General features: G+C 43.4%; 1 protein-coding gene across 1 annotated transcript in view; it reads right to left on the bottom strand.

Moving 5' to 3' along the window:
* Nucleotides 1-14,959, bottom strand: part of LOC123361664 (histone-lysine N-methyltransferase SETDB2-like) — a 93,361-nt gene that overhangs the window by 63,425 nt on the left and 14,977 nt on the right. Inside the window, exons 7-15 of the mRNA XM_045001723.1 lie at nt 12,774-12,839; nt 10,231-10,321; nt 8,983-9,546; nt 8,095-8,214; nt 6,556-6,725; nt 5,871-6,099; nt 3,645-3,791; nt 1,482-1,578; nt 288-396 (exon numbers count right to left, since the gene is read on the bottom strand). Coding sequence (XP_044857658.1) covers nt 288-396; nt 1,482-1,578; nt 3,645-3,791; nt 5,871-6,099; nt 6,556-6,725; nt 8,095-8,214; nt 8,983-9,546; nt 10,231-10,321; nt 12,774-12,839 — 1,593 coding nt within the window. The remainder of the gene's footprint in view (nt 1-287; nt 397-1,481; nt 1,579-3,644; nt 3,792-5,870; nt 6,100-6,555; nt 6,726-8,094; nt 8,215-8,982; nt 9,547-10,230; nt 10,322-12,773; nt 12,840-14,959) is intronic.

Genomic DNA, 14,959 nt, shown 5'->3' with positions numbered 1-14,959 from the left:
GGCCACTACACTGTAGACTACTTAGGGCAGGGAACTTTTATTTATCTTTAAATTCTGAGTCTTTAAGCACTATCCACATCTACAATGTAATAAGTAAAACTGAGTGGCTGCTAAGGCTTATTGGTAGGGCACACTAAGTGCTATACAGATAATGCCACTGTAGTCAGAGATATGGCATTTGAACAGGTTTGCACACATTCAAAGATTATTTTCTACAGTGCAACTGTATCACCTGACTGGGCACAAGTGTGCTAACCAGTGTAATATTTATAACTCTGCAAACCTACTTTCCTTTCCTTTCTTGGTTCCAGTGGTTAGTTTCGTTTTGGTTGACTGCTGGGGCTGACAACTATCATCTTCATCTGAGCTGGCATCATGCACCAGTGTAGCAATTCCCTTAAAAGAAATAAGGTTGTGAGGAACTGTGTTCTATGTATCTCTGCATCAAGAGCCAAAGACAACTGGGCTTTAAGGCCCTGGAGTTAAAGTTTCAAATCTACTGTAATCTGTTGTTTTGACCAAGTTTTAGCAGGCTCAATTCCAAGCCTAGACATCATAATTCAGAATTATTCAGACAAGCCTCCCAGAACGTAGGCCCCAATTCAGCAAAACACTTAAGCATGGGTTTCACTTTAACTCCCACTGATTTCAATAGGATTTAAGCACATGCTTAAGTGTTTTGCTGAATCAGGGTCTAAGCTAGCTCTGTATGCGGAGCTAACTGAAATGGACTGGGTCAGCAAGATTCCTCCCCTTTCAGTACAAACCAGTGACTAATCATGGGACTTCCAATACTGTCTGTTCCTGGTATGAAGCTCTCATACATGTTGCTTGAATCAGCTGTGAAGCTATCACTCACTGATACTAGCACAGCCAACTCAAGTGCGACCAGCACCTCCTCTTGTGCACATGTCTGGAGCGGATACTTCCTGCCTCTCCATATTAGATCATGTGGCAGATCAAATTCTCCAGTCTGTGCCGTAGCAGCAGAGCATAAGACCCTGACCACTAGTGAAGCAAGGGATGCTATAGCTTTGAGTTTGGCTCCCAACAGTGTTTATCTTTTCCTCTCCTATTTCATTAGTTAGGAGGCACATGGAAGATGTTGCAGTTGCAGGGAGGAGAGACAGTTGCTTACAATTCGAGGGAGGGTTGTTTCCTGGAGACAGTCCTGGGGGCAGCATACATGTACAGGGAAGGAAAGTGAGGAGGCCGTGAGAGCATTTAGTGCTAGTCTCAGAGACAGCTCAAGGAACACAGACTGTGCACATGTTGGCAGGGAGATGGGGAAAGGGACGGGGCCAGTGCCAGCAGCAGGCAGGGCTGTATTGCAGAAGTCCCATGATAGATGCAAGTAAGAAAGGCTGTTTAAAAAAAAAAAAATCTTGCCAGGTGTACTGATATAAGGTCATAAATAACTGCCTTCCCGCTTCACTGAATATGTATCATTCTGAATACAATCTGTTATTCTGCATTTTTACCAGTTTTAGCCGGCGAGTCTGAAGAATAGAAGTTCTGGTTTTAGGCCTAATGGCTGGGCTTCTCAGATTCCTTGGATTATAGCCATAGTTCTGAACCCTGCACAGAGATGAGAAAAGGATTTTATGCAAAACTAAAGACCGATAAAAGAACTCTTGCAACACCTACTTCGCTAATATTTTCCAGTTTGTAAAGAACAGACTGCAAAGCCTGCAGTCGATACTTAGTAGAAATCTTGTGGCAGTTTTGCCCCAGCAGAGACTGCAGGTTTTGGCCTCACTGATATGCAGTCCATCATACACTACTCATGCTTTATTGTTAAAGGAGACTGAGAGTTGCTTGTATATCCCACAGACATTTTAAAAACAAACTGAATCAGTTCTTCCTTAATGTTCCTCTCAAGAACCAAATTCTATCTATTCATCCATCTAGGTTCTTGTACCATGCTCATCACTGAACTAAGAGTATCTACATTCAGGGTTCTGGGTTTTCCCTGTTACAGCTGTTAATACCTCAAACTGGAAGGCACAATTTGCAAGGAGAGAGACTGTAAACATACCACTGAAACAAACAAAATCCTACAAAACCTAAAAGAATCGTAACTCCCTGTCATGGGGTGTTCACCCCACACTTGCCCTGAAAGGGTTAATTCAGACTAAGAAGAGGGCTAATTAACCCAAAAGGCCATGGCTGAGAGGAGTCAGGTGGCCAAGGAATCCCCTGACTGAGTGAGGGAGCCCAGCTGAGGAGGAAGGAGCTGGGTTGGGGCTATAAAGGCAGGCTGGAAATTGGCAGCAGAAAGTGACTGCTGGAAAAGTCTGCAGTCACTCCCTGGGAGAAGGGGAGGTGCTTTTGGCCTGGCCAACCCACAGAGGGAGGAGGCCAGGAAGTTAGGACAGGGCTCAGGGAAAGGCAGTAAGGTCTAGAAGGGAACAGACCTTGGCTGCTGGCTAGAGGGTCCCTGAACTGGAACCCAGAGTAGAAGGTGGGTCCGGGTTCCCCTGCTAGCCACTGAGGGAGAAGCACTACGAGGCAGTGAATGGGATGACTGCCTAGGACTGCTGGCAAGGAAAGACTTTCCAACCCCAGAAGGGGAAACCATTCAGTGACCTGGCCGGAGGGTCAAGTCACAAAGAGGTGGAGTGAGAGAGGGGCCGCAAACTGGCAGAGAGAGACAGAGGGACAGCTAGCAACCGCGGGAAGGGGTGCTGACCTGATCAGCTATTCCCCAGTGTGACCAGGAGGAGACGCCATCCTAGCAGTGAGTGGAGCACCCCGGCACATTGCCTTAACAGCGGGGAAAGGTAGGGAGACAGGATATGACCCTTAGAAATTAAACTTTTTATTCAGAGTCAGCTTTGGTTTAATATTATGAGCCATTTACATTGCAGTAGCATCTACAGGCATCAGCTAGGATGCAGCTGTATTGTGCCAGTCACCTGTAGGATCATACAGTAAGTGACAGTCTCTGCTCCAGAAATCTTATAATTTTACCAAATTAATATAACCCTACTCCTTATACAGAGGTCATGATTTTTCCTGTGCTACAGATGTAAGCAAACAAATATTATCCTTTTAGATTTCTTTAAGATTGCGGGACCTATATTAAGTTCAGAAACTGAAGTGATACAACATATGCAGTGACACTGGTATGTGGATTACAGTCTATTTGTCCTGTACAACACAACCTGTATTCATGACCCCTATGCCAATCATGCTAACGGTCTCTCATGATCCCTGGTCTGATGGTTTATTTTTTATTTTTGAAAGATAAAAAAAAAAAAGAGAAAAGAAAGAAGTGCTCCCTGCCGGTAGGAATTTAACACAGGAGTTTGAATCTTTCTTATTCTAAATACTGGAAATAATCAAGTAAAATCTAGTATAGTGGTGCAGTAAATGTAGCTTAAAAATGGTGTTTCCTGTACCTTTTAATATGTATAATAGTAGTCAAATTTGGCTAATCACTGATAACTGTATAATTTATACAGAGATTCATTCCAAACTGGATTAAGTGTCATGGTGTTGAAAATGCAAGTCTGAATATGGACAATTGGCTTGGATTGTGGAATTGGCGTGTGTTAGCTTTGCTATCAATTTCATAGTTGTTATAGTTTATGAATACAAATACTATGTATCTGAATCACTTGTGATTTGCTCCAGCCTACCTCACAGACCTTCTCTCTCTACTCCCGTCTCTGACTCTCCACATAGTCTTGACCATGTTACTGCAAAAGCCTTCTCTCCTACAGCTCCTGCAGTTTGGGACCAGCCATCCTCCTTCCTGTAGCTTTCCACCACCTTTCATCTCACGACTGAAAATATACACATGCAGTCACTGCCTTGCCCACAATTCCTGATTTACTACCTGACCCAAGTGTTTTGAGAGACAGTGTGCAGGGAAGAGTCCATACAAAATATTGGTAGCTGTTTTAAAGAGCTGGTTATCTGAGGATCTCAAAGTGCTTTATGGAGCCTCACAATAAACCTCTATCATGAGGTAATAAAGATTTGCACCCACTGTATGGAGGGGTAAACTGAGGGAGAAAGTTTCAGAGGTCACATGGCAGGCAAGGAATAGAATTCACGAGATCTGACTTTTGGCTTTTTCCTGTAAAGACTACATCATGCTGCCTGCTAAACATGGGTGGTGGGTATAATAGAACAGGGAAGGTTTAACCTTCCCTGACACAGCCACCGTTGACCCGCCGCCGAATACCTGGGCCATTGTGGCCCTGCCCCTTCCCCTCCCTGTTCCACCCTTTTCTCAAGGTCCCCATCACCTGCTGCTGCCTGGTAAGTCTTCCTCCACTCCATGTCCCCCTCTCCAGAGGTCCCCACTGCTCGCAGCATCTCTCCTCTCCTCCACCTCCCTCCCCCGCCAGGGTGAAGGGGTGAGGAGGGACATGTTGAGCAAGGTGGTGAGGAGGCAGGCGGCAGGGGGTTCTCGCAGTGGGTGGGCGAGGAGGTGAGCGGTAGGAGGGGTGAGGAGGTATGCAGTGGGTGGGTGGGTGATCTGGTGAGGGACTGGGTGGAGGTGGAGTGAGGAGGGACAGGGTTTTGCAGGGGGGTGTCTCACGACAGGACACTGCAAGCGGGGAGAGGGCAGGGCCGAGGCAGAGCAGGGATAGTGTGTGTGTGGAGCCACATGCAGAAGAGGCGGGGCAGGGAGCTAGCCTCCTCCAGGAGAAGCTTCACTGGCCACCCACGCTGCCAAAGTAACAAGTTTACTTTACAGACAAGCCATCGTTTGTTTTTGGAAATTCTCACTGGTTACTAAGGCTCCCAAGATGAGCTCCCCTCACTGAACACACTATTACATCTCCATGAAACTGATTGCAAGACTGGGGCCTTATGCCATGTATACACTATAAAATTAAATCAACCTAACTGACATCGGCATTCAGTCATCACAGTAGTGACATCGCTTTTACATGTCTACATGGTGTTCCTTGTGTTGGCGGTGCACATCCTCACCAGGAGCACTTGTATCGATTGTACTGTCAGTGTGGGGCATTGTGGGACACCTCCTGAAAGCCAGTTACAGTCGATGTAAGCAAGGCAGTGTCTACATTGTGTTATCGTGACCTAACTATATTGACCTAGACTCTATGCCGCTCGTGGACATGGAGTTATTACTTTGGTGGGAGTGAAATTTAAGCACAGACACTTCCATAGTTAGGTCAACGTAAGCTGCCTTGCACTGAACTAACCCTGTAGTGTAGACCAGACCGTAGTCTGTTGCTACAAAGTTCAAAATGGTGAGAAGTGAAGGGTTGGGAGAACAATTAGTGATTAATTTAAAATACTGCATGGTTGGAGAAAATTATGAAAGTCATTGCTTCCCTTTTCAAATTAACATAATGAGCTATAACCATGAAAGCTCAAGTACAAACATGTATTCATTCAGGAGACTAATGTGATTCCTGGAAAATGCCAAGAAAGTTTCAGATGGGTTGGGAATAAAAACTTAATTCATAGAAACAATTGTGTCCTGCTTGAAGAAATATCAGAAAAAATAAGTTTAAAAAAATATGAAAAAGGCTGCTTGGTTGGACACACTCAAGCTCCACTGTGGGTATTGCTCTGGGATAAGAATGGCCCTACTGGATCAGAGCAATTGCTCATCTAGCCTGGTATCCTGTCTTCTGACATTGGCCAATGTTAGATGCCCCAGAGGGAATGAACAAAACAAGTAATCATCAAGTGATGCATCCCCTGGTGTCCACTCCCAGCTTCTGGTAAACAAAGACTAGGGACACCGTCCCTGCCCATCCTGGCTAACAGCCATTGATGGACCCATCCTCCATGAACTTATCTAGTTCTTTTTTGAATAGTCTATAATAGTAGTAGCATACCATCATCTTTACCTTAAATCTGCTACTACAACTTACACAACTGGTTTATATTCATCCTCCGCAGGCTGAGATAAAGTTTCACACCTCCTGTTAATGCTGTCTTTACCAGTCTGGACAAGTTCGATCTCAGAATCTGAACAAGCAGTGTCCAGTTTTCTCTTTACTGAAAGTGAGCTGAGGCTTGAGTCATTCACAGCATCCTTCTTTTCAGCCTCATAATTGACATCTCTGGTTTCCTGAGGCTCAGCTCTGCTCATTAACCTGCCTAGAAGAAAAGCAGAAGGTTTTTAGTTTAGTCCATGTTCACTCTGACCCACCTTGCAGTTATATTTTTAGGAGGGGCAAGGCCACTATTTGTGAGTGTGAAATGCAAACACCATTCATTCAGCGAGGCAGCTGTCCTTGTGGAATCTAGCACAGAACAGACAAGCTTGTGAGGCAAGGGGTAGTACCTTTGAGACAGTCTCAGAAATCTAGCCTTGGAATGGTCTGAGTGCTTGGCTAGCACCACAAAATTACAGTTGTTTTCTAAGCTTTTTTCTATTCTTTGGTGCACAGTGAAAAGCAGATTTTATGGACATATCTGGCCTCCCAATCCAGCATATCCCGCTCACTGCTTGGTTCTGAAAATGCTGCAGTTTGCAGACCTCTAGGAAGGGCTCCACAAAGTACAGCTTGAGAATGACAGTGCTAGAATCTTTCAGGCATTGTTTTATGTTACCTGAATAAGTGCAAACAAATGTTCCTTTGTCAATATCATCTAGACAGCGGACGCCCCAGCCCTTCCGGTCTGTGTTGAACACCTGCAACCGAACTTGGATGCCATGCTGTGCTACTCTGTTCTGACACCTCATTCTGTCACACTTGCACAATAAGTTGCATTCGTAAATTCTGCCAGAAAAAAAGAAAAATGAAATAAAAGCAAATAAGAGAGCAGCTCACTGAAAAGACAAAGACACCTGGTTAGAAAAGAATGGGCAAATCACTGCACTTGTAGAGTTTAGCCTTCCCCAGTCCTGATTGAACACTTATAAGAGTCCATCAGATTTTCAGGGATGACAGAGTTACCAGATAGCAACTGTGAAAAAACGGGACAGGGGTTAGGGGTAATAGGCGCCTATATAAGAAAAAGTCCCAAAAAATGGGACTGTCCCTTTAAAAATGGGACATCTGGTCACCTTCAGGGATGAGTGAGAAATATATACCATAGTTATATTACTTAAGTGAGCTATGCAGCATAGATTCTGCAGCCTTGATTTAATGAAGCACCCCCTTTTACCCTTGGAACATATTTAAAAGTGTAAAAGAGCAATCAATCAACCTGGATGTATTTTGTCATGGATGACAGGGACTCTTGGATTTTTCTGATTTTTAAAACATCCCCAGCTTGTGACATTTTGGGGTGGAGATGATTGTCAAAACGTTGGAACAATTTCAGTGAGGGGCTTTCATTCCATAAGGAGTCATACAAGAGCCAGCTGTGATCTGGCAGCTCCCAGGTTCAATGCCATGTTACCACAGTACTTGCACTATGGGTATGCCTACTCTGCAATTAAAAACCTGCAGGTAGCCCATGCCATCTGCCTCAGGCTCGCAGGACTCAGGCTAAGAGGCTGTCTAACTGTACATGCTTGAGTTGGAGCCTAGGCTCTAAGCCCCTAGAACGTGGGCAGGTCTTAGAGCCCAGGCTCCAGCTTGAATGTCTACACTGCAATTAAACAGCCCCTTAGCCCGAGTCAGCTGGCACAAGCCAGCCACAGGTGTCTAACTGCAGTTGTAGACATACCCTAAGTGGACAGAGCACTGGACTGGAACCCAAGAGACCTGGGCTCTATTCCTAGCACTGACACTGGCCTGCTGGTGATGTTGAACAAATCACTTCACCTGTCTGTACCTCAGCTTCTCTGTCTGTAAGGAGATTGTGATCTTTCTAAAGTGCTTTGAGATCTACCGTGCTAGTCTTGCAAGCTGAACTAAGTATAAAAAAATAGTTCCTGTAATACAAAACCCATGCTGAGGCTTTCAAAACAAAAGTACTTTCCCCATTTCACCATGATCATTCAATACATTCACTATAACACACCCCCCCCCACATCCTCCCCATGATGCTCGCTAACCAAAAGCTGTTTAAGCGTGGCCTGAATCATAGAATATAAGGGTTGGAAGGGATCTCAGGAGGTCGTCTGGTCCAACCCCCTGCTCAAAGCTATACTATAACTGTATGTGGATAAAATACCAGTGTAAACTCTAGGTGTCTTACCCACTGGGGACAGGTCCATCCAGTCTTTTATACCTGTAACCACAAGATGCTCTGTTACTTGGTGAGGCAGAATTTTCACTGCAGCCTTTTGCAGTCAGCTGTAGGCATGCACATTTTGACCTAGAAGAGCAACAGTAAAATGTCATGTGAAAATAAGGATGCGATTAAAGGGACAAAGCTAACTTTAAATCTGGTCAATTTGAAACCTATGTTTTTCTAAGTACTTTCAGCCCCCCCAAACCACCACCATTTTTTTCGGTCTACAATCACATTTTCCCGCGTTAAGAATTTTCCTTTTGCCTGTGTCCTGTAGAAGGCCCAAACAACAATGGGGGAGGCTGGGGACTAACTACACCGGGGGACACAGCGAAACTAACTACACAAAATACTATCTAATACACAAAATAAACAAACGGAACAAAATCTGTACTATGATGGCATCCGTGCCTGCCACTGCTTCACCATCTCCCTCCCTGCACCAGAAAATGACTAGAGCTCACAACGCAGATTGGGGAGCGACAGAGGAGAATACTGACTCTGTCACTATTATCTTACACTCTTATAGCCGCAAAAGTTCGTTGTGAACAACGCCTGGCCTGGCTCTGGCCCCACTCCCTACATAACCAGAGAGTCTCAACTCCTGTGGAAAAAGAGCCTGCAAGTGGATGAGAGGAGCATGCAATGGGTCTGCTCCTCCCCACTCTTCTGCACATACAGCAGAGCTAAAGCTTTTAATTTGGACCATCAAATGCTTTTGTTACCCTGTGTGTTATTAGGCAAAGTGACTATATTACTAAATGCACACAGTAAATTTGACAGTCTCCCTTCATGTTATTCAGGCCACCTGTACGACTTGGCTTTAGAAAGAGGTCAACTTTTTCTACTTACCTATCTGTGCAGCCATCTGTACAGTCACATGAGTCAAGAAACATGCTGGAGAAGTTGTTCAGATAGTACCCACGTGGCCACGAGGCCTTCCTGTATTTAAAATAAGGTAATCTTGCGCTGTCAACTTCATTACAGAAGGAAATGGGCACAGACTCAGCTCCATTGCTGATATCAAAATCAAATACAAGTGCTTCTCGGTTCAGAGTGTTTCTGCCCAGCTGTACGTATGTGTTGAAAGAAAAGTGATCGACAAATAAGAAGTTGCACTCTGTTTCAGACAGGTAACTCTGCACATCTTGAAAGTTTCTCAGACTCCTCCCACAGGGGGCCTTATAATTCACATCAAGTGACTTTGAAAGCGAGTCTGCTTTTGCATGTCGTCTCTGGAAATGACACAGGATTGGTATTTTAAGAGGGTTTTCCCCCTTGTATGAGTTCAGTGGTCTGTTGGCAAGACATACATTAGAGCAGTCATGATTCTGGTAACATAGCTTTAAAGGTAACTCCCTTGTTTCACTACATACGTCTTCATTCCCTGAGTGTGATTTTTCTTTCGCCTCCATTCTGTTAGAATCACAAAAAATAAATAATAATTTGAACCGTGCCTTGTGTTACCAATCAAAGATTCAGTTTTTAATTGTTCAAACTTTTTCAGTCGGGGGAGAAAATAACTCTTGGTCCCAATCATGAAGTCCACGGTTTCAACGGATCATTATTTGTATTAAGCTAGTGCCATGAGGTTTCAATGGCAATCATGGCCTCTTTGCTGGGCACCGTATGAGCCATCTGTTACAGCGTGCTTCTGTCCCAAAAAAACTTACACTTTAAATAGACAAGATGAAGGAAATATTATAAACCCCACTTTACCGAACAGCAGCTGAACCATACAGAGTTTAAGTGACTTGCCCAAGGTCCTGCACAGTCTGTGGCAGAGCTGGGAACTGAACTTAAATCTCCTGAGTCCCCGACCAGTACCGTAATTATCCACGGCTTTAACTACACACCTTCATACACAGCGAAACTGTATCACTCTATCCCTTCTCTAGCTACTGGCAAACATGCACCCTTTTGTTGTAACTTGGAGGACATTCAAGTCTTCCACACAGGTCAGGTTGAGACTTGGACCATAACCACGATTCAAAGTTGTGTTTAAACAGTTAATTTTATAGCGTTAGTGCCAAAGTCTCTTGTGCAAGACAAAAGAACTGGCTATAGTAAACTGAAATGAAATGTAACCTGAATACTCACAAAGGAGAACCTGTTGTATTTTCATTTGATACAGAAGGCTGTAACCTAGGTTTGCTTCTCTCCATCCCATCTTCAGTAGTCACATTGTTTACTTTAAAAATGAAAATACAGAGACTTCAGGAATCCACATTACATTTTTACAATTAATGTGGTGACTTGTTGTAAGTTTATCAGATACCAAAATACATTAAAGACACTTCACTTTTGTGAATTACACTAGCCAAAAAGAAAGAAAAAGAGAGTGTGCACTAATGAAACAGTTTAATAAAAACAAACTACAATGGAGAACTTAGATAAACCTTACTAAAGAGAGAATCTCCAGTGGAATAGATTTCAGTGTGCCACCTACAGGACTTCGATAAATTTGCAGAGAAATGGGCTACCACCTCCCATTACCCCCACACCCAAAAGATCAGAATATTGAACTGCATCTGCCCTAAATCTTCTAAGTTTGATCAAGCTGCAACCCTGGAAGTTCATATAGATACTATACACAAAAAATATACATACACAGAGCGACAGTAGAAATATTGGTTTATTAAAAAAACTGACATAAAATATAACCCTGAGTTTGCATAGTTTGAGCCACATTGTGAACTGACTCACATATTATGCAATCCCAGGGTAGTGTGTAGAGTTTTATGGGGTGCAAATGAGGACACAGTTTGGCCATTTATTTTTATGTTGGGAGACTGATTGCCTCATCTCAGTAACTGCTTTACTGAAATACTCTACGGAGCATTTATTCACATACACAAGCTTCTGGATTTATCATCTCCTCTACACCACATGATGCAATACTATATTTTAAACAGAATTAACTAATGACAGATGAAAAGTATAATGAAATAAAACATCAAATTTAAAGGGCTCTTACTAAAGTTTTACTCAAAGGCAAAAAATAATATGCAGTAATTTTAAACCTTGCACACCTGCATCGCCCTCAATTAATACAATAATTTACACCCTACGAACCTGCGACATTGATATTGTCAGCACTGGGAATAGGATTGGTTAACTAATGCTTCCTCTTCTAAGGCAAATCACTACATTTTTCTTGAGGCTTTACAGAAATAGTAAAGTATGCGGCAGAGGGTGGGGCGAGGAAGAAGTCTGATATTTATAATTTCTGTTTGACAAATGGTGGGTTTTGACAGGTTGCAGACAGGAAGAGAGAATATTCATCACTTCTACAGTGGTTTAGATTCACCAGTTTGTGAACCGACATTCCCCCCAGATCATTAGACTAAAGAGAATGCACATTTTGTACCTAAACCAGGGGAACAACATTCTTTTAATTTAGGTGCTAATACAAGACTGAGGCTATGTCTACACTAGCATTTTTGTTGGTAAAATTTTGTTGGTAAGAGGAGTGTTTTTTTCACACCCCTGACCGACAAGGTTTACTGACAAAAGCGCCAGTGTGGACAGCGCTATGTTGGCACTGGACGCTCTCCCACTGACACAGTTATCGCTGCTCCTTGTGGATAGTTTAATTATGCTGATGGGAGAACGGCTACACAGGAGACTTTACAGTGGCTGTGCTGCTGTAAGGTCTGTCGTGTAGACACAGCCTGAGATTTGATACAGTTTAACATTCTGATCCTGCAACCCTCACTTAACATCAATGGGAAACTCGAGCAACTAGGACAGCGGTTCTCAAACTGTGGGTTGGGACCCCAAAGTGGGTCGTGACCCTGTTTTAATGGCGTCGCCAGAGCTGGCGTTAGACTTGCTGGGGTGTGGGGCTGAAGCCAAAAGTCCGAGCCTCACCGCCCAGAGCTGGAGCCGAAGCCTGAGGGTTTCAGCCCTGGGTGGTGGTGCTCAGGTTACAGCCCCCCCAGGGCTGAAGCCCTCAAGTTTCAGCTTCATCCTCCCACCCCCGGGGGGTCGGGGCTCAGGCTTCAGCTTTGGCCCCTCTGCCCAGGGCAGAGGGGCTTGATCTTCGGTTCCCCTTCCCAGGGTCATGTAGTAAATTTTGTGTCAGAAGGGGGTCGTGGTGCAATGAAGTTTGAGAAACTCTGAAGTAGGATCAGGCCATGAATGAGCTGCTTGTCAGTGCATTAATGTCTGCAGCAAGCTTTTCCTCTTCCTCTTCTGCTCTTTTAGGAATTACTAATGTGATAAGCCAAAAAAATGTAGTCATTTCCATTATGAATTCCCTGACCCATTTCCAAAACCCTTTGTTTACTTCCAAAAGAAATAAGCTACTCACATCTATGCCCACATTTTATGGCTTGACAAGGAAATACATCAAGAGCTCAACCTTTCTTCTCTCCCTAATTGCTATACCAGAAAACATGATGCTTCTAATTTAAAGTATCACATCTCCACTTGAAGGGAACTATACATACATACATACAATTGTGAAAACCAAGGAAAAGAAAACACAGTAGGCTTGATTAGACTAACACTACAGTTGGTCTACATGCAATAGTAGTTGATTTTTCAGGCTTATTTTATTCAACTTTATGCTTCTGCTGATTAAATCAAGATAAAATATTGGAGAGTGTAGAATAAATGGAGTTGAGTTGCACACATACCATTTGTCAATGCTAAGAGATCCCTTCCATCAGCTTTATCCACCAGTATCAAAGCTTGGAAGCATTCTGTTTACAAAACAAAAAACAAAACAAAACAGACATTGTTTCTAAATAACAATGTGTAATTAAAAGGAATGATTGACAACTAACAGGAAATTCAGGGCATAAGCCTCCCACAGTAACTTCTATCCCTGCTACACTAGAATCTAAGCACTGCAACACATCCCCTGATAGAGGCCTACATTTGCTACAATAATGTTACAGCTGGTCCTGATAGTTGTAACTCAGAACTGAGAATTCCCTGGACTTTGGAGAATTTGTGGAGGTTTTTTTTTTCTGATGGGCATTTCAGAAGTCTCCATTCCCATAATACATTTTAATATAGTTTAATGTCATTACACCCTCTCTCCTAGCTAACCACCTTCTTGCTGAGAAGGGCTGGATGCTGTTTCTGCCAAAGCCAATTAACGCCATTTTCAAATTAGCTAGAATGTTTATTAAAGAGCAAGGACAATGCAAGGAAGTAAGAGAGAAAGTCAGTCTCAAACTCCAGTTTGCCATATAGTAACTTATTGTACTACCACAACACCAGCAGTTAAATGGCAGTAAAAGCTTGCATTGATATTTCATGGTGATAACATAACAGGGACTTTATAGATCAGCAGCATGAGAATTTTTATTGCAACAGGAGTTTAAGTTTACTTGTACAACACTGTGCTGCTGTAATGTTGCATAATACCGACACCAAGGGCTTGTAGACACGAAAGTTGTACCACTTTAGCGATCCTAGTATCATTTAAGCAGAACAGTCCTCCTAGCGTGGAACGCAGTTATACCAGTATAAAGGCACTTTCTGTTAGTATAGCTGTTCTCATAGAAGGGGAATAAGCTATACTAGTAGTATAAATGCCATCTACACTAGGAGTTGTACTGATATAACTATTTTGGTAAAAAATGTACTGTCCTAACCGAAATGTTAAACCCGTACAAACACTGTGTGTAGACCAGGCCTAAGAAAGCTCTGAAGACTTGCACCGTAATTAGTTTCACCTCTTAATGCCATCAAAGCGATCTCGTAATGGGCTCCCCAAGTTCTTCCATTCTAAAGTTTTTCCTACTGAAATCTAAAGTTAAAATGGAGTCTCCATAGTTAAAGACTCTCAGGAGATCATAATTACAATGTGAACCCATTCAATTAACTGGGGAATTCAGCTTCTAGTGCAAAACATGCTAAAGAGAAATGAATACACAAGGCTCCAGAGTTATTTCTCATGTATAAACATCTCAGCTCCGTATACATAAAAAGCCATGCTGAGGATTAGTTGTTGGCAAATTACATTAATAAAAGCAGAAAAACAGGTTTTCAAGTGAGCTTGTCACAACACATATTAATCAAACTAAGCACCCTTTGGAGGCAGCAAGGAATTTTTTTAGTGATCATGCCTCCCTTCCCATTTACTCGTTCAGGCCTGGATTTAGGTCTGGGGCTCCCAACCTAATGGGGATGCTTTTGCACGCAGACTCAAGTACTGGACCGTGTACATGCTCATGCATGCTCCCCACAGCACGCCGAATGTCCACATTATGCTGTGCTGGACATGGGTGTAATGCAGTGTAAATGTATACACCTACGTCCACACTGCTGCTGCTGCTGTTAGGCAACGTTAGCGCTACCAATTCAGGGATGGTGTCCCAGGGTTCTGTGCAGACAGGGAAACGCTCTAGGAACCAGTTTGCCGTGTGTTGTTGATACCTTCTCCCACACAGTTGCCAATGGCAGTTCCTGATCACGTCACTCCTCACTGTTATTCCTGATGAGTTAGGTGGAAGACTTGGAACAATGGAATGGTGATCTGGTTCTGCTCCTGCTCCTTATTGCGAAACAAACATTTATGCAGTGGAGTAGGTGATCGGTGAAATGCTCAATGGAATTTGAGCAGAACTTTGATATGTTGAAGGTGACTGACCCTGAAGGTCAATGACAATTCATTCAGCTCACATGATACTGATATGGTAAATGCCGGTATTGCCACCGTATGCTCTTGGATGGACAGTAGCTTCTGGTGAAGAAGAACCGGCAAAGTGTGGTAGGATCACATCATTTCAGAAAGCAGAGATGGCCAGCAGTGGCTTCAGAACTTCCCAGTGAGGAAACAGACCTTCATGGAGCCATCTGAGGAGCATGC

Source organism: Mauremys mutica, chromosome 1 (genome assembly GCF_020497125.1).
Source record: "Mauremys mutica isolate MM-2020 ecotype Southern chromosome 1, ASM2049712v1, whole genome shotgun sequence".
Lineage (NCBI taxonomy): Eukaryota > Metazoa > Chordata > Testudines > Geoemydidae > Mauremys > Mauremys mutica.
Note: the sequence above shows the minus strand (reverse complement) of the source record. Positions and strands in the feature narration are given on the sequence as shown.